At 50.1% G+C, this 23420-nt stretch overlaps 1 protein-coding gene across 11 annotated transcripts in view; it reads right to left on the bottom strand.

Moving 5' to 3' along the window:
• Znf423 (zinc finger protein 423) overlaps window positions 1-23420 on the bottom strand; it is a 319020-nt gene that overhangs the window by 132714 nt on the left and 162886 nt on the right. For 10 of the 11 annotated variants that reach the window (XM_087206814.1, XM_087206799.1, XM_021260944.2 and 7 more), the window contains one exon: window positions 1641-4855. In XM_087206814.1, the coding sequence (XP_087062940.1) occupies window positions 1641-4855 (3215 nt within the window). Of the gene's footprint in view, window positions 1-1640; window positions 4856-18933; window positions 19396-23420 lie in introns of those variants that run through there. The other variant, XM_087206819.1, reaches the window with a different exon arrangement.

Genomic DNA, 23420 nt, shown 5'->3' with positions numbered 1-23420 from the left:
GGACATCACCTCTGGATCAAGACTGTATTACTATTTCTACTTTACTACTATTACCATCACTACTCTTACTAGTACTATCACCGTTAATTACCATCACTATTACCTTCTGGCTTTACACGGAAGGACAGAGGCCCTGAGAGGCCAAATCACAGCTGGGTACTGGAAGAGGGAGATTTAAATGCAGGACATCTGGCTCCAGGGCCCAAACAATCCTCAGGACTACGCAAAATGCCCTGGCCAGCCAGCAAGCTGAGGCTGTCAGAACTGGGCAACAGTGGTCAGAGCCCATGCTTAAGGTTTCCAGACAGGCCTCTCAGGGGAGGCCTCAGGCCCAGCCAGATACACAGCTCTAGCCCCATCCAGGTGATTCTCCCCCAGCCAGGAGTCCGCACCAGGTCCTTATGGCTCACGGGGCCTCTCTGGATCCACCTGTAATGCCAGGAGGCCGCTGTGGCCCCTTCCACCGTGGGACTGTCCCTTTACTGTTTCTTTCTCTCTCTCTCTCTCTCTCTCTCTCTCTCTCTCTCTCTCTCTCTCTCTCTCTCTCTACCTCACCCTCTCAACGCTGAGTCCCAGGCCCCAGTTCCAATCCCAAGGCCAAACACCCACAGCAAACATCTCTGTGTTCCAGCAGCCACCTCTGACAGGTGGCTCTTCCCCAAATCCTGCCTCTCTGCCAGTGGCGCCAGCAGCAATACTCCAGGGAAAGGTCCTCCCAAGACATACTTGGCACCTCCTCTGTCTGGAAACACTGCATGGCCTCAGTGGGAATCTCTGAGCCCGTGTGGGCTGACACCCAGAGGTCACACAGGCTCCAGGTCCACCATCGGGTGCCCTCAGCCCCTGTACCCATGACCCAGTAGACCCACCAGTAGCCCTCACTTCCTACTATGGCTTCATCAAAAGCCACAGTAATGGGCCTGTGGCACCTCCTTTTCTGTAAGCCCCTAAGGTGGGTCCATTCCTGGTTCTCCTTGGTTCCCAGGCAACACCAAATGTAATAAGTGCTCCCCAAAAAAGTGATGAATGAATCAATAAATCACTAATGATAACAGTGATCAGAACCATACCTCAGGGTCACAAGTATATCAGTGAAGAAGATGCTATCAGCTGGTAACTAAGGCAAGCCCTGTGAGTGTACATTATTTCTAGGGCTTGTCAAAAGAGTTCTGTATAAAACACCCAGAGAAGTTAAATGACTTCCCCAAGGAGGCCCAGCAAGCACGTAAGCCCAGTAAGCACGTAAGTCAGTCCACCCAGATCAAAGGCGCCAGCCATTGCGGATGGAGTGCTCACTGTGTCAATCACTGTGCCAGGCACTTTACCTACAGGTCACTGGCCCCTTACACCAATCCTAGGAAGTCAAGGTGATTGCCACTCCCATTGCACAGATGGTACTTGACAAATGAGGCCCAGACAGATAAACGCTGTAATAAGTGCATGTCACACAGCTGAAAAGGAAATGGTGACACCAGGTTCAACATAGAGAAGTGAACTACAGAGTGGATATGCTTAGTCACACAGTGCCTATAAGCAACTAAAGGGAACCACCAGGAACAATGGCACTGGGGAGGTGTGGTTTCTATGGGGATCAGTGAGTCCCTAAGGAGCAGAGGGCAGGATCAGCACACTGCACTTACCCGGGGCACTGGTGATGTCTGGGCGCCTTTCCGGGGCCCACTGGTCTCTGGTGTGAGGTCACGGTGGTCCACCTGCATGTGGCTCTCCAGGTCCTCGGCACTCTCGAACTTGACGCTGCACTCGGGGCAGCGGAGGCCAGCACAGGGCCGGTCAGAAGGCTCGGGTGGGACCAGACCCCCCACCTGTCCATTGGCACTGCGGGCCATGCAGCCAGCGCACAGGCCATAGGGGAGCCCATTGACATCGAGCTTCACCAGGTCCTGCTTGCTGCGGAACTCCTTGAGGCACAGGGCACACTTGTAGAGCTTCTGCAGCCCCTGGCCATTGGGGGAGGATGCAGCCGAGCTGCCCGCCAGCTTCTGCATGTGGAAGGTGCCGTGGATCTTGAGCTCAAGCGTGGAGGTGACCGTCTGCATGCAGACCACACAGCGGAAGCCCGTGAGTGAGTTGCGTAGGTCAGGGTGCATCTGGCAGTGCTCAATGAACTCCTCCTCACTCTGCAGGGGCATCTTGCAGATGCGACAGGTGCCCGTGTCCAGGCTCTTGCTGTGAGTCACCTTGTGCTCGGTGAGTGTCAGCAGGGAGGGGAAGCGCTCGCCACAGATGGGACACATGTAGTGCTTGGCGGGGCCCCTGTGCGTCTGCAGGTGTTCCCGCAGCCCGTTCTCTGAAAAGAAAGTCCGTGAGCAAACGTTGCACTTGTGGCTGCCCTTGATAAACTCGGCCTTCTTGCGCGAGCCGTCGTCCTCACCCGGCCGGATGTTGTGGTCCCGCAGCCGGTGGTTCTGCAGCAGCACCTCCATGGTGTAGGCTGCCCCGCAGATGTCGCAGCCGTACATGGGCTCCGACGCATCCACATCATCCTCACTTGCCTCATGGCTGTTGGGCGCCTCAGGGTTCTTAAGCAGCATCCCCTGCAAGTCGGCAGGCTCAGCCTTCTTGGAGGCTGCGGGGGGCACCCCATTGGCTGTGCCATTCTCAGTGGCAGCATCGAACACACAGTGCTTCTCCCGCAAGTGCTTCTCCAGCAGAATGATGGCATGGAAGGCCTTGCTGCAGAATTTGCAGTTGTACTTCTTGCTGTGCGTGGTGATGTGGCACTGCAGCTCCACCTCGGTGCTGAAGGTCTCCCCACAGAAGATACATTTGTGAGCCTTGGCTGGGTTGCCCAGATGGCTGTGCTTGACGTGTACCTGCAGGTCGGCCTCTTTGCGGAAGTCCCAGTTGCAGGCCGTGCAGCGGTACATCTTCTTCTCATTGCTGTGCTTCACTGCTAGGTGCACTTGGATGGACACCTTGGAATCGAAGACCTCCTGACACAAAGTGCAGTGGTATAGCACGAAGGTATGCATGTCCAGCAGGTGCTTCTGCAGGTCGTCCACTGAGGAGAACTGCTTGTCGCAGCTCTCACACACATAGTGGGTGGACGTGGTCATGTAATGCACCGTGAGGTGCTGCAAGAGGGACTCCTGGGAGTCAAAGTCCTCTTTGCACTGTGGGCATGCCTGCTTCCGCAGCAGCAGCTCCAAGTGCAGCTTCAGGTGGGTCTGGAAGCTCTCAAAGTTGGAGAACTTGAGGTCACACTGATTACAGGGATACTCGCCGTTGGAGATGGAGTTAGCGCTTCCTGAGAGCCGCTGCCGCTTGGGGGAAGACACCTCTACGTCAGAGGAAACTGGGCTCTGCTCCGCCTTAGACTTCTTGCTGTGTGCCAGGGGGATATTCTTGTGGTTCTCCTTGATGTGCTTGGTCAGCTTCAGGATGGAGCCAAAGATGGGTGAGTTAGTACAGTAGGGACAGGAATAGACCTCCATAAAAGACTGTGTGGGCTGCACAACAGGAGACTCCAGCTTGGCGCTGCTGACACTACAATGGGCCTGCTGGATATGCTCGGTGAGGGAGGACTCAGTCAGGAAGCCCATGGAGCACTGGTTGCAGAAGAAAGCATTGTTGCCATCAGGTGGGTTGGCATTGGGGCCACAGTGGGAGACGCGGATGTGCTCCTGCAGGCTGTTGATGTCAGCAAACATCTCAGGGCAGTAGTTACAGTGGAAGGCAGAGATGTTGCCAAACTGCATCACGGGGTAGGCGTGGCTCTTGTGCAGCTTGCGGACGTGCTCATTAAGGTTGTAGAGGGTAGGCATGGAGTCCAGGCAGATCTGACACGTGTGGCTCTGCTGAGGCTTATCCGCGTGGATGGTCTTCAGATGGATTTCCAGCACGGCCAGGCTGGTAAAGTCCCGCTTAGAACAATAAGGGCAGCTGTAGACCACCTTGGACCAGCCCTGCCCATCATCCCGCAGCTTCTTCTGTCCCCGAAGTGGCTTCAAGGTGGAGTCCGGGGTGGAGCCACGCTCTACTGAGGCGCTGGAGTCGGGTGTGGCACTGCTCATGGAAGCCACACTGCCCAGCACAGGATCGGGGCTGACGCTATGGTTGCTGGAGTCGGGCTGCCGGTGGCTGTCCAGGTGGCAATAGACACCTTCCACCGAGGAAAACTGCTCGGGGCACATGGGGCACTTGTGTTTCTGGTTGGCATGAGCTTGGTGGATGTGGGCCAGCAGCGTGTTCTCGTCGACAAAGACCTCAGGGCAGTGGAGGCACTGCAGGTCGGCCTTCTCAGAGAGCTGGGGGTGGCGGGTGAGCACATGCTTCTCCAGCTCCTCAGTCTGGCTGAAGGTGTCCTCGCAGTAGTCGCACATGAAGTCGTCTTTCTTGGCTTCCTTCTCCGACTTGGCCAGATGCTCCTTGTTCTTCTTGTGGGCCTGCATGTGGCTCTGCAGTGAGCTGGTGGAGGAGAAGCCACGCTTGCACACAGTGCACTTGAACGGCTTGCTGGAACTGTGGGTCTTCAGATGGATCTTGAGGTGGTCGCTGCGGGAGAAAGCCGCCTCACACTCGTGACAGTGATACTTCTTGTCGCCCGTGTGCAGCTTGATGTGCCGGTCTCGGCTCCTCTTGTGCTTGAAGAGGCGGCTGCAGTAGGTGCACTTGAACGGCAGCTTGTCACTGTGGATCTGCTCGTGCCTCTTCAAGTAGCTCAGGCGGATGAAGGACTTATCGCAGAACTGGCAAGGGTATGGCAGGCCTGTGCCCCCTTCCTCCTCACCGAGGCCGAGGTCACAACCATCTCCGATCATCTGCGTGGGTGATGCAACATCCTTGCTGGAGGGAGATGAGGCCACCCAGGAGAGCTGTGGGTCGTCATCACCATCTGCAGGGGAAGGCAGAGAAGAGATTAGAGGCAATTCCCAGGGCCGCCAGGAAACAAGGACAGAGCCAGCTTCTCGACAGCTCTCGGGCTGAGGCTGTGCAGCTGGCCAACTGCTGCAGGGGGGAGAAGGGGGAGCCAGGGGCCGGAAGTAAGTGGACATACAGGCCTCCCATCTGCAGAGGATGCCGCAGAGGGGCGGCAGGATACGGAAGGGAAATGTCTTTTTCCTCAGCAACACCTGCCTGGGCCTGGCTGGACACAGTACCCCCCACTGGAGGTGAGGTTCTCAGCCACTTCCCTGATGGGGGGAGGAGGGACAGCCTGGACAGAGTCACCGGAAGTGACCTCACAGGCCATCAGTCCCGCGGGCCAAAAGAAGAACATATCCCATCACCTGATGTACACCTGGGCATCAACTCACCTCCAACCCTCACTGTGCATGGAAATCTCACTGGTACTGAGGGGGCATGGGCACAATTTTCCAGAAAAAAAAATGTCCTTTATCCCACCAGCTATACCACATTCTTTGTGGATGAGGGGATTGTAACAGACCAGACACAAGAGGTGTGAACCAGTATCCAGCTCAGGCAGGGACTAAGACAAGGGCACTGAGGAGAGGCCCACGGGTTTCCCAGCCCAGAGCATCCATCGAGGGACTGATTTCTTTGTTTCCACTCCACCCCTGGATTTGCCCCAAGTCCATCAAGGACCCTGGGGAGATGGTGGCAATGATTAGAGGATGGGTCACAGAACTCAGAGCAGGGAGGCCCTCCACCCCACCCCAGGGGCTTTCCTTGCCATGACTCCCATGTTCCCCAGGGACTGGGGGATTTCGATGGCAGGTCCAGCCTGTCCAGCCTCGGAGGGAAACTAAACAAACCTAAGGGCTGCCGTTTCTGGGGAACAAAAGCACAAAGGACTCAACAAATAAAGCCGGTGAAGTTCCCGAGCCCAGGCAGGGGTTGGACAGAGCCAGCCTGGGTGGGAGAGAGTTCCGAGGCTCAAGTTTCTCTTTGGGTGGATTTAAAACTTAATAATGAATGAAACAGACCACAGGCTGCTGCAGGCAGGGAAGAGACAAACAAAAGCCCAGATTCGACTGTGCTGACCTTGCTCTTGTAACCCTGAGGAAAGAACCACTGCCCGCACCTCCCCAGTCCCATCCAGCTGGCTTCGTCCTCAAAAAAGCCTCCCAGCCTCACAGAAGCACCCCAGCCCACAGCAAAGGAAGAGCCCAGTGCATCACATGCCTAGTACCACAAGTGCATACACACACTTACCTGCACACAGTACCTATCACTCCCATACATTCACATACACAGTCACACACACCCTCATTCCCACACACATCCCTCACATACTCACCTACACACAATCACACACCATTCACATTATCTCATACTATCATTCACACAAACTTATACATGCACACACTTGTGCACACTCTACTTACACACACATGCTCACATGCATCACAACATTTGTGCACAATCGAAAATCCAGGGTCCCCACTCAAGGCTCTCTGAAGCTGCTCCTGCTGTTCCAGGCTGACCCCAAGACTTTCAGCGACAGCAAGGGTTGGATGAAGAGTCCTGAAGGTCCCTCAGAGCTGACACTGAGCCTAGCCTTAGCCCACATCCACCACCACCCCGCCCGTTCAGGCCCCCAGCTCTAACCGTGTATTTGTCAATCTGCCCATGCCAGCTGGCACTACTGGCAAAGCTCGTCCTGGATGGATGCCCTCTAAGCTCTGAGCCTCCTGGCAGTCTCCTCACCCCTGCAGCCTGGCACCTCTAGAATGGCCCTCCAGGAGTGAGGGCACCTTCTCCCCTGGGGGCCTCACATTACAGGCCCTTTGGACAGGAAGGACACAGCCGCTCCTGCCAGCTCCCTCGATTAGAGGAGGCGGGAGGTGCCCTGGACCCTGGCTGTTAATTCCCAGCTCCTGCCAGCTGTGCTCCACTGGGCGCAGACAAAAGAGACCCCAGGGAGGAGATGGCTAGAGCTGGAACAGCCAAGGGACCTGCTTGGCCCCCGCCCCTGGCCGGACTCACCAGCTTTTTATTATTTTGATATCTTAGCTCAGTTCCTACTTGAACTAATACTGAACCCTTCCTATGTGTCCAGCACTCTACTAAGCACTTTCTCAAAACCACAACAGGCAGAAGCCAGGACCACTGTATAGATGAGGAAACTAAGGCAAAGCCCTGGCAACCCAACCTAAGGAAATAACAAAATAGTAGTGACAGGACTAATACCATGACCATGCAACTTTCAGGCCTTTGACCCTGACATGCTCCTGGACCAGCTTCCCCAGGATACAGTCACATAAGACCCCACCTGCGTGGGTAAGAAGATGAGGAGGTCCACATGCAAGTCCTCCAGGGCTGTCAGGTCCTGCTCCCCTTTGAGTCCTCTCTCATGAGGAGGGCTGGGGTAATCCATGGATCCATGGTCTGCACTCCAAGGGGTCCCTGGAGCTCACTAGAGCCCCCTTGACAACCGTTTAGTGGAAAACACTCAACAACTGGGCAAGTACAGCCAGAAAGGCAGCTTGCCTGCAGGACAAGCCTAGACAGGTATCTCTGCTGGGGTTCATTTGCTCCCAAACCCTCTGTGCCATCAGGGACCAAAGGGAAGCTACCTGCACCCAAAGTCCTCCCACTGCTCTGGTAACTCTGCCATGCCATAAGGATTCCTCTTAACTTCTCAGACACAGTTTATGCATCTGAAAAAAAAGGGAACCATTTTGAGATGTAGGTGAGAAAAATTAATATGAAAATCCACTATTGGTCTGTTGACATAAATGTCCAGGGCAGAGACCTCTGTAGAGACAGGAAGTAGACTTGTGGCTGCCTGAGGCTGGAGGCAGACCCAGAGATCAACTGTTAATAGGTAAGTTGGGTCTTTCTGAAATGCTCTGAAGAAAGATCGGGTGTACTGCTTTGTGAACTTACTAAAGAGTCACTGAATTATGCCCTTAAAATAAGTGAATTTTATGGTATGCAAATTACACTTCAATAAAGCTATTAAACAAAAGCACTATTTTGCCAATAATAATAATTAGTTCTAATTAATACCACTAGTGCTAATTTTAGCAGCCACATTTATTGAGCATGTCCCACGTGCCAGCACTGTGCTAAGTATGTCTATTATCACAATTAGTTTCTTTTAATCCTCTCAACAGCCATATCTGGTTGTGCCCAGGAACATCCCATTTTTGAGTTCAGGAAGCCAAGCCCAGGAAGGTGAGCAACCTGCTCCAGACACAGCCAGATGCTGCAGCAGTGTCTGGCCAGGCTGCATCTCCTGATAGTGCAGGGCCAAATCCCCAGGCCTTGACATCAGTCATTCCCCTACTGAGCTTGAAAAAGAGGAATCTTAACCTGCTCGGGCCAGAGTACCCAAGGTTCATTGCAGGGCTGGCTGGTTGGCTTTATTTTTCTACAAACAAGTTTCAAAACTAAAGCAAAGCATATTATTCTGGGAGCAACAAACTGAGCAACTGCTGAGATTATAATCATCTGAATTGAAATGAAAATAAGTCTCCTTAAAGTGAAAAGGCCCAATCAGAGGAAATGGGCATGTTGACATATAAAGTCCCAAACTCAGATTGCTCTGTTTAAAGCCTTTTATTCAAATAACACTCAACCTTGGCTGCTGCCATCCCACCTCCTCCAAATGCATTTTGCATGGGGGCATTTAGCCCAGTGCTGCAGAAGAAGGCTAGAGAGCAGTGGAGCTGTGGCCAAAGCTTGGACGGATCAGCAGGGCATCCACAGAACAAGAGGGGGCCCCTCAGGCACGACACAAGGGCACGCCTGAGCACACACCCCTGGCAGGCATGCTGGAAGGGGAGGAAGCAGCATGGAAGCGGGGTGATGAACATTTCAGAAACAGGGACAAGTAGATTCAAGGAAAGTCTCACTCCACCCACCACCTTTCCAAGTTCAAGTGAATATGCATAAAGATGTACTGTGTACCAGGCATTCTTTTGAGAGTTCATATGTACTAACCCGTCCAATCCTCTCAACAGTCCAGCAAGGTAGGTACTATTATCACCATTTTCACTTATAAAAGAAGAAAACCACAGCAAGGAAAAGCTGAGTAACTCGCCCAATGCCACATAGCTAGCAGCCAGCAGAACCAGGCTATAAACCCACGTAGTCCTATTCACTTGGTATTTTTATCCACAGTGTTACAGTGGCTCCCTCCCCTGGGAGATGCCATACGACAACATCAAGTGGGAGATATTATGACAAATCCCAGACCCTCAGCCTCCCCAGAATAAGTGCAATCAAAGAAATACAATGAAATAAATAGAAAAATTACGTTCAAAATACAGATTAAAGTCATTTAAAAATGACTTTTCCTGCAAAAAGGCCTGATAGGAAATGGGTTCTAGGAGGCTTCTGCTATCTGCTGCAGAAAAAGAACCAAAACAATCAGAAGAGGGAAGAAATTTTGATAAAAATTCAATTAAATAGAAAAAAGAATATTAGTTGGGTGTAAGAATGTATCAGCAGCAGGAAGAGCAGGGTGTATCCAGGCTCACATGGTCACACCTGGAGACTGTCACACCTTAGAATGGGCAGTGAAAGCAGCCACTGCAGCCAGCTGGAACAGCCCTGACACATCTGATTTGGACAGGCATCGTGGAGTGGCCACACAGGATGGCAGGAGTCCCAGGACTGTCACAGAGAATCGAGTCACAGTTGCTGGAGGAGGTGCTAGACCAAGGAGGAACAGTGGCCAATCCATAGAGCCCCAGGAGGGAGCCAAAAGGAGACCTTCTTGCAATGAGCGGCACTGACTAAGGAGGAAGTGAACACTTTGTCACCAAAGCCACTGAGAAATAGGAAGAAGCAGCCCTGAAAAGTACACTGGGACGACTCCCTGCATGAAGTAGAAAGGGAAAGATAGCTGAGGCCCAGGAAATTCCAGGTCTCTAGGACATTCATGGGCTGGCAGTTCTACCCATGAGAATAAGAACAACTGTGAGCCCCTAGAGGGGACGAGAGCTGAGTCAGTCCCAGGAATGACACCTCCTGTGCCTAGAACTGTGCCAGATGCTCTGGGGTCACTGGAGTGCATCTTGCCCTTGCCCTGTCCCATGGACATTCCAGACCATACCAAGAAAAGTCTGTGCTAGCACACTGGACAGATAGCCCATCAGCAGACCTGGACCTCAGCTGTCTGCCGTCAAACAGGAAGATGTAATTCGTGATCTCCAAAGTCCCCTCCAGATGAATAACATGGTTACCTGGTACAGAACTCCAACCATCCAGACTGTCTTCAAGGCAGTCATAGAAAGGCCTCACAAGCTTTCAGAGACCCAAAATGTTTCTTCTTGTCATTCACAACTTTGTTTGAAAAAAATGAAAGTCACCAAGGAAGTGAGTTCCCCACAGAGCCACCTGGCCATCCCGGGGAGATCAATGCTACCCAGAGCTCTGTCGTGCTCTGGGTGGAGCCTCCCGTTAGCCTCATTTAGAGTTCCAGGAATGGAAATCACGATGGCCCTACTCCAAACTCAGAGAAACGGGACACTAGAACCAGGAAACATCTTTCTATTCCAATCCCATATAATATAGACAGGCACCCTGAGAAACAGAGAAAGAAGGGAACTTACAAGCATAGTACACTGGTAGAGGTTGGTATTATGTTCAGAAGGATTCTGAGACCCTATCTCAGCTCAGAGGAAGTGAGTGCTGAAATCAACTGGTAATGTCTGCCAGGGGCAGAGGCTTTAGGAGTAGAATGGGACAAGAGTGCTGAGCAAATTGGAGGATGCAATCTCCTGACTGCAGTGCTACAGCCGTCAGGTTCCTCCTTCAAAAGAGGAGCTGCCCATCCTCTCTAAAACTGCAGTTTTGGGCTAGGGACCCCCAAAACCTGCCATTCACACAGAGACCATGGACCTGTGCTGGGGTAGAGAGAAAGGTCTCCGGCCACAGAGGCCAGTTCAGCCCCCAGCCAGTGGTGGTCCTAATCAGTCACAGAGCCACCCGGGCATCCTGGGGAGATCAGTGTTGCCCAGAGCCTGAGTGGCAGGAGCTGAAAAGCATGGGTGTGCATTGTGGTCACACAAGGTGCAGCCCAGACTGCAGCAGAGGGCCTTCCAGACAGGAAGGGATGTAAGTGCAGCTCAAGGCAACCGGGGCTTCTTGGGAAACTTTGATTCCAGAGCCCACTGCAATAAACAGCCTGGTCCTCAAGGGCAGCTCTGTTGCTGGGGGCTCTTGGGGAAGCTGCCTTCCCTTTCTGAGCCACTGCATCTATAACGTGCATGGGCAAGGCAACCCCTGAGGCCCTTTCCTGGGTCACTGCTTCCACCAAAAATTGAGCCAAGCTCCACTGAGAGGTCCCAAGGTTCCCTCTCAGCAAATCCAGTGCAGAGAGGGGCCTGCATTAAAACTAACTCCAGAGCCTGGGGCAGGGGAGTGGTGCACAGATCCCTACTCATCCATTTCACTGATGGGGAGGCTGAGGCAACACAATAGGAAGCAGGCAGAGGCAGGACCACTTCTCTTAATTGAGTCTCACAACATCCCATGAGGTAGGTACTACAGGTATTAACATCTCTCTTAATAAATGGACAAACCCAGACTTCAAGAAAGAAAGTAGTTATTTGGGGGGTGCTATTTGGGGATGGGTGATAAGCATCCTCTCTACCACTAAGCTGCACCCCAGCCCAGAAAGCAACTTCTGAGTACACAGAGATAGCAAGTGGCCCACACCCCACACTCACCTGGAAACCACTACACCACTGTCCCAGGCTTGAGTGCCAGTTCAGGGCATTCTGCAGCAGCTGCCCTCTCTTTCAGGTAGCTCACCATGCACAGGCACAGTGGCAGGCCCTGTGGCTCGAGCCAGATGAAGGTCCCAAGCTTTACAACCCCACTAGTCACTAAGGAAGGCCATATCCTGAAGCTGGCAAAGCCAGTGGTGGGTGATCAGGCCAGGCTGGGTTTGATGCCACTGGCCTCTTTCCTCATGGGATAGCGGGTAGGCAGGCTTCTTTAAAAACCTGTATAGAAATAAACTTGGAGGCTGTGGTAGCCAGGAAAATGATCTCCCCAAAGATATCCACATCTTAACCCTACAACTAAGAATATGTTATATTACATAGTAAAAATGGAATTAAATTTGTTCACCAGCTGACCTTAAAAATTATCCTGGATTATCTGGGTGGGCCCACTGTGATCCCAAGGGTCCTTAAATGTGGGAAAGGAAGACAAAAAAAGAGTCAGAGTGATACAATATGAGAAAGACTCACCCTGCAACTGCTAGTTGTGAAGACGAAAGGGAAGCCTAAGCCAAGGGATGGGGGTGGCCTCTAAAAACTGGGAGGGCAAGGAAATGGATTCTCCCTCAGAGCCCCCAGAAAGGAATACAGCTCTGCCAGCCCCTTGACTTTAGCCCAGTGGTGACTGACCCACAGAACTGTAAGGTAATTTGTGTTGTTTTAAGCTACAAGGTGTGTGGTAATTTGTCAGAGCAGCAATAGGGAACTAGAACAGATCCTGGCACCCAGAGTGGGGTGCTACCAGAATGAGGACCTGGAACAACCATGGAAGACTCTGCAGCTTGGCAGTGGCCAGAGGCCGGAAGAATTTCAAAGATGAGGATGTTTTCAATGCCTGGATAACCTTGTCCAGATTGCTAGAAATATGGATGTTAATGACTACTAGTGAAGAGTTGGAAGTAAGGAGCATGTTTGGGGAAACCCAAATCACCTTGGAAAACACTTCTATCAACAAGAACAGACTGTGGAGAAAAATGTAGATGTTAAAGGCACTGAAGGCTTATCAGGAATGAGGAATATATTTTTTTGGAAACAGAACAAAAGGGGATACTCACTCTACAGTGGCAGAAAGCTTAGTGGAATTGTATCCCACAGCTGTGTGGAAAGCAGAACTCGAGCTGGATTAATTTAGGATATTTAGCTACATTTCCAAACCAAATGTTGATGGGATGGCCTGATTTCTTCTTATTGCAGTGAAAAGGGAAAAGGCAAATTAAAAGGCAGAAATTAATGATTTTGGAAATTCTCAAACTGCAAAAAGACCACAAAGAAGAGACTGACATTCAGAAAAGCATGCTCCAGAGAAAAGGCTGAGGGTGTAACTATACATTTTGCTAAGATCTCAGGAAAATCAACTGAGTCACACACAAAAGGTTCTTTGAAGAGATGAAGAGTGTGACTCACAGATCTCCTAGACCAAACCAAAAAACATCGAAGAAATTTGGGGGCATTCCCCCAAAGCCACCTTAGCAGAAGCCAAAGGCAGAAATGGGATTGTCTAGAAAGAATCTCTGGAGGAGCCTCTGCTCTGCTGGAGCAAATACTCATGACATACACAGGAGACCCACAAGGTTCCTGCAAGTTTCACAGTAGAAACATTGCCACGTTAGCTCATAGAGGACAACAGAATATAAGATGAAAAAAGTCTATCCGACTCTTGAAATTCTACAAGCAGGAAACAGGCTAACAAGCTATTCAGCTGCAAACATGTGCTACCTTTCATGAAAAGGATGATTCAGAGGGTGGAAGGTGGAGCCCAAAGGTGGAGCCATGAGCTGTAGTGAATGAGCTCACCCTGGACTATGATCCGTCTGGCACTATACAACTATAGGCAAGTATGTCCCCTTCTTTGTTTTTTCATTTATCTGATGCTTAGGAGGGAAGATGAGGTACATAGGTCTCTCAGAGTCTCTGTAGCTGTAACAGTCTGTGATCAATTAATGATGTCTGCTCTGGGGACATAATGAGAAGAGTTGGGTCATGGGTATCCCAGCTTCCATTATTTCCTAGTTTGTGTGTTTTTTCATTCAGGTCAAATTTGCTGAGCCTCCTCTGTGTTCCTGATCTTCTGCAAGGTGCAGAAGTTACTCAGGACTCAAGTTTCTAGGCTGGTATCTGCCCAACTTCTCTGTTGATTAATTACTATCCAAAGGTTATACTCTAACCCAACTTTTTGTTGCTTTGAAGTATTTTGAAAAGAGAGAAAAAGGAAATGTCTTTAATGGCAGCATCAGGACTGCATCTAGACACTGGGGTTTTACCTAAAGGGAAAGATAAGGACACGCTATAAAGGATAAAGGCCTGACTCCTGGAACATCAAAAGTCCACCCTGGGAAAAGAAAGGGGCGAGGTAGCTGGAGGGTTTTTGCTCAGAGGTAGGCCGAGCAGCCCCACAGCGGCCACCAGAAGTTGACACAGCCCCACCTGAAATCCTGAATTAAATGAACAAAAATAACAGCAGCTCAGATTCACCCATCCCTCCTGGGGAAACCCCAAGGTCCTTACAGACATGATCTCATCATCATCCCCAGGGAGGCCACAGCAAGGAAAAGCAGAGACCATCTCTCAGTTTCAGGGTAAAATTCTCAGGGTAGAAGTCTTTGGGAGCCCAGGCCAGCATACTGAGGTCAGCGGGCCAATGTCAGCAGAGCAGACCCTTCTTACCCTCAGGGGCCACTTCCCTAACTAGCCCTGTTCCATCTGCAAGGACACCTGGCACAGGGTTCTTGGGAGCCCTCAGATCACTAACAGACTGAAGGTCATGGTCAACCATGCCCTGGCTGGAAAAGCTAGTTCTGTGGATACTTACAATGTCAAATGACAGCAAATAACTGTTATGGGGGCCTTTAATAAACCTTCCAGTGATCCAAAACATGAACATTAGTTTAAAGAGACAAAGTCAATTGCAGAGGAGACATCAGCCACTGAGGAACAGCAATGAAGAAAAGTATACACAGCCTTGATTAGGACTCACCCCGGGCTGCCTCTCACTGGCTGTGTGACCACCAGCAAGTTATTGTATCTCTCTGAGGCCCCAGTTTTTCAACCGTAGCATGGGAATAATACAAGTAATACCTTACAAAGTGGTTGATGGGTATAACCTACCGGGTATGGGATAAAAGTTAGCTACAGAAAATGAAAGTTCCTAGAACAACTTAACATTACTATCATTAATCTTAAATCCTGTTATTTGAATGGTATTGAAAACTTTATGCAGAATAGTGAGGATACAGGGGGAAGGAACCCTTCCACACCATTAGTGGGAATGTAAACTAGTATAGCCCCTATGAAAATCAGTATGGAGATTCCTCAAAAAACTAAACATAGAGATGCCATTTGACCTAGGTATACCACTCCTTGGTGTATTCCCAAAAGAATTAAAGACAGCATACTATAGTAATTCCTACATATCCATGTTTATAGCAGCGCAATTCAAATAGCTATGTGGAAATATTATTCAGCCATAAAGAAGAACAAAATTCTGTCATTTGGAGGAAAGTGGCTGTAACTGGAGACCATTATATTAAGAGAAATAAATCAGATTCAATTAAATATTGCATGCTTTCTCTTACATGAGGAATCTATGGAAAAAAGGAAAGATGACAGGGAAGTAGAAGGTAAACTATTAGTAATGAGGAAGGGGATCAAAGGGGAAAGGAGAGGGATGGAAGAGCTAGTAGGTATGAAAATAATCAAAGGATGTTACACGTATATACCAATATAACAAAATGAAACCCATTTTATTTCACCAATATGCATTAATAAAATAAAATATTACAAAAATGTACTAGCCCTTTACATCCATTATCCCATTTGACCTTTGCGCCAATTCTGCATGGTGACTGATTTGTTCTTGCTGTTACTGCCCTAGTATAAGCAAGTCAGGTGCCACACATCAAGGCAGGCTGGGATGGGGCCCAGCCTCCCATTCAGATAAAGTTCCTTTTTCACACTCAAAAGTAGCCGGGTTTGCACAGTAAGTTGTGTCGTCACCCCAGAAACAGAAAAAAGAGGTTAGGTCACATCCTGCCATCACAGAGCAGATGGTAAACGGGAAGGCTGAGATAGAACCCCCAGCCCACAGCCCTCAGCCAGCTGGACGGAGACAAATGATGACCTGGGTAGCAGGTCACACATCACCACAACTGTCCTGTTCCTGGGTTCTCTAGGGACCAACCAGTTATCAGTGATTTTATAAAAGTAACAAATTTTATAAATCAAGCATGCCAAACGTATTTTTAAAACCTACATTTACTCTGGCCTTTCTTGGAGGGGCAGGTGGGAAGCTGGCAGCAGCAGGAGCTCTGCATCTAGCACACGGATGACAGGCTGGGCCATGCCCCCTCTCCCTCATAACAGGGACACCCATTCTCCTGCACACCAGACCCAGGGGACTCTCCTCCCCATCCATGTGTCCTGGGCCCCAAAAGACATGTGCATTCATGGTGGCTGGGAAGCTGGCAGCTGAGCTCACATACCCAGCTCCAACACCTCCCAAATGAGTGACCTTAGCAAGTTAATTACCCTCACTCCACTTTGTACCTGAAGAAGACTACCTCAGTTTCCCACTCTATAGAATGAGGATAATAATACTCTCAACTATAGAGTTGTTCAGCAGATGAAATAAGTAAATACTCACAAAGTGAAAAATGTTCTACAATGTGTAAAAACCCACTGCTCCTAGGTCCCAGCTCACCATAAGGTGGTCACAGGGCAAAGAGAAGGAAAAAAGAGGCACCCAACTGTTTGAACACCCATGAGACAGTAAAGACTCCTGTCGCCCTGAACCCTGACTGACACCCAAGAGGGTCTAAGCCAGTGGTGGCAAACCTGACATGCGCGTGCCAAGGCAGGCTGTTTGTATCACTGAAAGCTCTAAAAGGTTCACCATCACTGACCACCAGTCACCCCTGCAGAAGCAGTTTTCATAGCAAAGGAAACCTGACATGACCTGCATCAAAGCACAGAGGGCCTGTGGCCTTACAATTCCAGGACACCAGAGTTGAAGAACCTTCAAGACCACCCAGTCCAACACACTGAAGACAGCTTGAGAAACCCAGGTACCAGCAGCAGCCGTCCTGTGGCTTGAACCTGGAGTTCCAGGCTTATGGTGGAAGGGTTGGGGAATAAGACTCAGACTCCCAGAACACCCTTGCCCTGTGAGTACAGGGGCTGCCAAACACACAGGGCAAGGAAGAAGCATCTGCTTTTCCCCTTGAAGCTTCTGACCTCACAGAACACACAGCCTGCCAGGCTGCTCCATCCCTTAGACAAATTTACTTAGCACTGATATTGCAAATGCAATTGAGCTCGAGTTTTATTGCAGAAATTAAACAGACTAGGAAATAAAAAAAAAAAAAACAGCACTCATCAACTCACTAGAGAGCTGGCTGTGACCAAACTTGCTAAAGAGGAGCATTGCGATCAACTCCTGCCAGTAAGGACCCCCTCCACTCTGTCTGCTGCTGCCTACTCCCTAAAGATTGGGCGCCTGCAGCTGCGGGGCTCCAGAAGTTATTCCCATCAGCCTCCTGATGTGGGCATCCTCCATTACCCCACTGACCCATTGCCCCGCCACAAGGAGCTGGCGCCCTGCAAAGTCTTCTCCTTGAGTGTTACAAAGCGCCACCCTCACCAAAGGGCCCGAGCAAAGGGCGCTCACTCAATGAGAGAGAAAGCAGAATGCTTTCGGGGTTGAATCACTGTTTTTCTTCACTCCCTTTGGAGATCTGCAGAGCCCACATTCGGCCGCATTCGTGGACCTGGGACTGGAAACAGCTGCGCTCTAATTACATGTAAAGTGTACCAAAACATCCCTTTTATCACAGGCTGGAAATCTGTTAGCATCTGTCTCTCCTTTGTTTCTTCCACAAGATACAAGCTTGTTTCTACATTTTTCTCACCTGTAGCAGTGATTAAAATTCATTATAAATGAAAGGAGTGAACAGAGAAACAAGTTCCTCTGTGTACCGTTCTAAACTCAAATTAGAAACAGCTGTTTGCTAATTCATGCAGTGATGTTTTGTCGTGCTCTGTGAATCAATAATAACTCACCCTATTGCTGCAGAAATTTTTGGATAATCCATATATTTAACATGGTGTTGGATTCTCCAGGGCTGCGCCATTGGGAGCTCCAACCGGGCTCAGACAGGGTGGGTGGGGACCGGGAATCAGCAGCCTGAAGATGCCCCCTCTGCCCCACAAAGAACCCCAAACTCAGAGCCACCCTGTGCCTCTCTTGCTATACTGGCAGGTCCAGGAGGAGCCTCTGAAACTGTCTCCTCATCAATTTCTCTCCTCCGGAACCACCAAAAAAAAATTTTTTTTTCAACTCTGATTAAACACAAACCACACACATCCTCCAGCCGCCGGAGGGAACAGCAAAATTAAAAGTCTAATTGGTACCCGGAACAATTTAAAACTATTAAGTATAGGTGAAGCTTTTCAGTGAGAAAATAATCCTCTGATTGGGATTAGGCCTGTTTGGAGTGTGCTCTTCCCGTGCGCGTCTGGCTGCGGAAGTTGGAGCTGCAGTCCAGAGTCCTCGGAAGCTGTGGGAAGTATTCAGACTTGCCCTTTGCCAGCTTCAAGGACAAGGGTATGTGGCACCCAGAGCTGTGAGGCTTCACAGGGGAGAAGATCTTCTTTCTCCTTTTCAGGAAAGGAGGTGAGCAATACAGTTGGAGGTCTGTGCTTGTCACTGTGACTCACCAAACCTGCTCTGTTTTGGCTAACATGCACCATCCTTAAAGATACCGCCTCCAAGAAGCCTACCCTGACCTCAGGGAACGGACTGTTTATGAATGAATTCTCAAGGTGCCTGTGTGGGCTGCACCCTTTTGGATCTGGGATACAGTCACACTGAGCCTTCTCTGTGCCCACCATGGTGGCAGCCAAGCTTTTCATTAGCTTTACCTATGAGCACTGAATCCTCACCTTCATCCTACACAGTGACCACCCTGACTATTTCATCCTAGTTTAGAGATCTAACATCTGAGACCCAGGGCCCCAGGTGCCACGACAGTTATCTGAAATGAGTCTGTATTTCTCCAAAAGGCCATCAAGGCTACACACTGTCATCAGAGAGGTAGTCAAATGTGCCTGACCTGCCCAACATCAGAGTCTTGTTCAGGCCGTGTTCACCAAGGACCTCCCTGACTGGTGGCCACCTGCCCAAACCCAACCCAGCTCTCCCACCTCCCAAGCACCCAAAGGTGGGTGGGTAAGGTCTCCTGCACAGCTGAGAGCCAGACTCTCATCTTCTCCTTACTGGTGTTCATCTGGGCCTTCAGGGAGTGGCTGTCAGGGCATCCTGGAGCCCACAAGATGCAGCCCCAGGTGGGTTCACGCTCATCTGGAGGGTCTTCCCAGGGAAGGCTGGAGGGTGCCAGCCAGCTCCAATCCTGGGTAGCATCAGTAAGCACAGCAAGGTGTCATCTGGGGAAGCAGGAAGTGCTCTAATTAGGCTCTGAAGGTGGACCAAGTTCTCCCTATACCAGATCTACCTGCCGTGGCTGGAATCCATGATGATTTCCAGGGGCAGCCAAGATGGTCTGGGAACACTGGTATCCCTCATTCCCCTCTCAACCCAGACCAGGCCAAGGGCCAAGGCTCCCCTTGCTCCTGTCCTTATCTCCTCTCTACCATTTCAACAAAAGATAGCAGACCCACGCTCAGCATTTTCACAGTGCTTTTGGCTGCAATGACCTGAGCATGGAGTTTTCTTTTTCATTTAGTTTAAAAATTTCTGTCAACTTTCAGCAAATGATACTGGTTTTCCATCTGCAGAATGAAATTAATTAATTAATTAATTTAAGCACAAAACCAAAACAGACTTAAAAGGTTGAAGAAGGATAAATCTGAGACATTTGTAGGAAAATAGACGTACCTTGAGACCCTAATGTTAAGTGAAATAAATCAGACATGAGAGCTTAAGTATCATATGATTTCTCTGACATAGGAAACCCAAGGTATAAATAACTTACAGAGGAAAATAAAAGATAACAGAAATCTGGGAGCTAGATATTTTCCAAATGGGAAGGAGATCTAGAGATGGGAGGAGAGAGAGGGGGAAAAGGGGAAGTAAAAAGAATTAAGATGTGTTATGTACACGTGCCAACTCCTCACAATGAATGTAATCACTATGTACTGCAAACATTTACTACAGTAATAAAAATATTTTTAAAATTTAGAGGCAGACTTAAAGAGAAACACTTGGGGAGTCACAGCACCAGTGACACCTGAGTGTTGCAGAGCTCCCAGGAGAGGTGTACAAATGACCAGTGACTGGGCCTGGCCCCTGACAGAGGGAGGAGCCTCCCAGGAGAAGGATGGGTGGAGAGCAGATGCTTCTGAAGCACCATGATCAACTTGGGGAGAGGCAGCATGGAGGGGTGATGTGAAAGCTTGAATACCAAGCAAAGGAGCCCCAAAACTCGGCTCAACAGGACCTGAGGAGCCACCCTCATTGTCTGAGTGACTGATTAGATGGACACAGATAGGATTTGAATGGGCACAGGTAGGATTTGAACTCCCAGCCCAGTGCTCTTTCCAGACCTCCCATAGCTCCAGTGTGACCAACGAATGCCCTAGAAACAATCTCTAGTCTATAAGCAGAACCCACTTTCAGGAAGCCTGGGTCAGTTGCTCCAATGCTCAGAGGCCTGAACTGCCAAGATCCAGGACCCGTGGATGAGAAGACCTAACAGTAGGCAGGGGGTCCTGTCCTCAGGAGGCTCAGTGCTTGGTCACTATGGATGGTGGATGCATTCACACTCCCCCTACAGACCCAGGGTTGGAGTGAAGCACCATGTTCCTGTCTGGGGAAAGGAGCTGTGGTGATCCCCAACACCCATCCTGGACCCAGGAATGATGGTGCAGGGACTCTCCCACAGAAGGCAGTGCAAAAGCTGGAAAGCCCAAACAGCAAACAGAGTCCATCATTCAATCACTACAGGCTGAGTCTGTCCTACAAAATTCTCCCAACCCCACACCTTTCCCTAGAAGAGCTTATACACTTGAAACTCCAAATGCTAAATGGGTGCATGAGGTGATCCTGGTCGTATTTCTGTTCACTGATCCAGTGCAAGTCTCCAACTCTCCAAGTGTGGTACCTCCTTCTCCCCTCCCACCACCACCCCTGGCTAACTGGGGACCAATTATTAAAGGTCTTCTGACTTTAGACTCTGTCCTCCATCAGATAAATCCTTCTGATATCAGACTAAGTAGAACCCAATCAGGTAATCACAAGCCCAGTCCCATTCTCTCCCCTACAGTGCCCAACCTGGGGATTTCCCAAGGTCTCACAGGGCAAGCAGCCAGGCTGGGCCACTGGTCAGAGCACAATCTTTCCCAACCTTCCATGACAGTCTTGTGTATCCAGGGATCTTGTGGAGGAGGGAAGTGACATCCAGATGTTACCATGAGCCCAGCCCAGCTCCTCCAGGGGGCAAGAAGGTGCCAGTTGTGGGCCTGGATGCTGTGGGGTCACCTGTCCTCAGAACTAACCTGGGCCCTACCTTGGCAGCCCTCCACCCTCAGGCCTTGCCCCCAGTCCCCAGAGACCACTGCCAGCTAGCTCCCTGAGCTCACCTGGCTCACAGCAGGTGCAGAGGAGTTCTCAGGCAGAGCACGTAGGTGGGGCCTGAGCCAAGGGCTCCCCAGGGAGGTGGGAGAATCAGCATTCGCCCACACCAGAGCCTCCTCCCTCGACCCTTCCTGGTCTGCTGGGGTCCAGGCAGAATGAGCATAGCCTGAAGACAGCCCAGGGCCTCTGAGCCTGTCACCCCCTGGACCAGCACTGGACCAGAACCTCAGCAGCTCTATGGCCACAGGAAACCCCTGGGGCCTGGCTCTCCTCTCCTCTTCTACAAAATGCAACTGGTTTATGTGAATTTCTTACTGGAGATGTGGACATAGGAAGTGTTTGATACAAATAAAAAATACAAGAAAGGAATAGACAACCACACTGGAATTACAGGAGTTGGGGATGTGGCCCAGGGCCAGAGCACTTCCCTAGTAGGCGCCAGGCCCTGGCTTCCATTCCCAGTAAAGGGGTAAACAAAGAAGAAAATGTTGGATTCTAATTTTCACAAAACCCAGTATCAGAGAAAGCCACCTTATGCCTCTAACCTAGTACTCAGGGCTTAGAGATGACACTAAAGAATGACTAGTATATTACATTTTGCATCATATGTTACACACATTACAAAGGACATTTATTATATGCTATATATTTCTTTGGTGTTTTTTCACGTTGCACATATTGTATTACTTTTAATACTCGCAACTGTCTAACAAATTATCATCGTCAACTCCATTTTACAGATGAGAAGACTAAGGTTTACAAAGATTAATATGCCCAATCTAAAGAAATGGGGGCTGTGAATATGGGACTGGCTGTGCAAATACTCCAGGTCCCTGAAGGAGGCTGAGGGACCCCTGTTCAGGGCCAGGGCTTTCTCCCAAGGAGCCTACTTCACGCCAATCCTGGCTAGATACCCAACCGGAAGTCCTGCACAGAGGTCTGGAGTATGTTGGTGTTGGGGAACATGCCCCAAGCCAGGGGTCCACACTTCAAAGACAAGGCACACCCACTGTTTGACCTCAAATCACAGAGATACTACTTTGGAGCTCCGAAAAATCCCATCTGAGACCCACCCCAAGAGCTAAGGAACCCCCAAAACACTCCTCAGCACCTCTCAGCACCTCTCAGCAACTCCATGAGACAGTCACAAATTTGGGCCCACTCTACAGAGGAAGATGCTGAGAGACACCGAGACCAAGAATATGAACAGTGAGACCTTATCTGAAAAAACCAAAGGGGAAAAAAATGCTGTGGGCCCAACAATGCCATCTACCTGAGCATAGCCCTGAATATGATATTGATGAAATCTCATTGTTTTTGCTACTTAAAATTGGGTTCTGCGTCCAGCAGAACCCAGAAGCCATTTGTCCCTCCCTGTGACCCTCCTCCCTGCATGCCCAGCCCACTTCCCTCCTTTGGCCAGGGGGTGGTGTTGGGATGCAGTGCTACTAAGGCACCCACAGCCTGAAGGACAGGGGAACAAATCAAAAGCAGCGCTGGAGCAAGGCTTCCTGTGGGCTTCCTAGCCCTCTATTAGGGATGCACAGTCCAATTTTGCATACAATTTTAGCACCACTGGATTTATAGGAACCTCTCTCTCTCTCTCTCTCACACACACACGCGCGCGCGCGCGCGCACGCACACATGCACACATACTCTTGCACAAGAGCAGGCCAGTAGAATGACATAATGCAAGCAAGTAAAGCAAGAGACACTCCAGTAATGGAAACAGATCACCCAGGGTCCTGCACATCATGCATGGGGGCTGCACACAACCACCCTGTAAGTACTGGTGCCTCCTCCCACGTCACAGCCCAGGTCAGGCAAATAATATCCTTTGAGTGGTGCTGGGTTCCCAGCCTACCATAGGTCAGGTCCTCTGTCCCTAGCTGGTTACCAGCTTCTGTCAGTGCTGGACGGAACACTGGATGCATGTCTACCAGTCCATCAGCCAAAGTGAAGTACAGGGCTGTGCAGGACCTGCACATTACTCATCCCTCCATTCAGCACTGGATCTACACAGTGCTTCATTTAGACTTCCTCATCTTCTCCTAAGAACTCCTCACAGGTGTCCTTGGCTGTGAACTGCCTGGAAACAACTTAGATAGACTGAATTTTTGGAGCCAGGAAAGCCTATAGATGCCTAGCTTTAATGGATGAATCCTGGCCCA

Source organism: Heterocephalus glaber, unplaced genomic scaffold, assembly GCF_053883595.1.
Source record: "Heterocephalus glaber isolate CG9 unplaced genomic scaffold, H.glaber_assembly_v1.0 deba00000071, whole genome shotgun sequence".
NCBI lineage: Eukaryota > Metazoa > Chordata > Mammalia > Rodentia > Bathyergidae > Heterocephalus > Heterocephalus glaber.
This window is presented reverse-complemented; position numbering and strand designations above follow the sequence as displayed.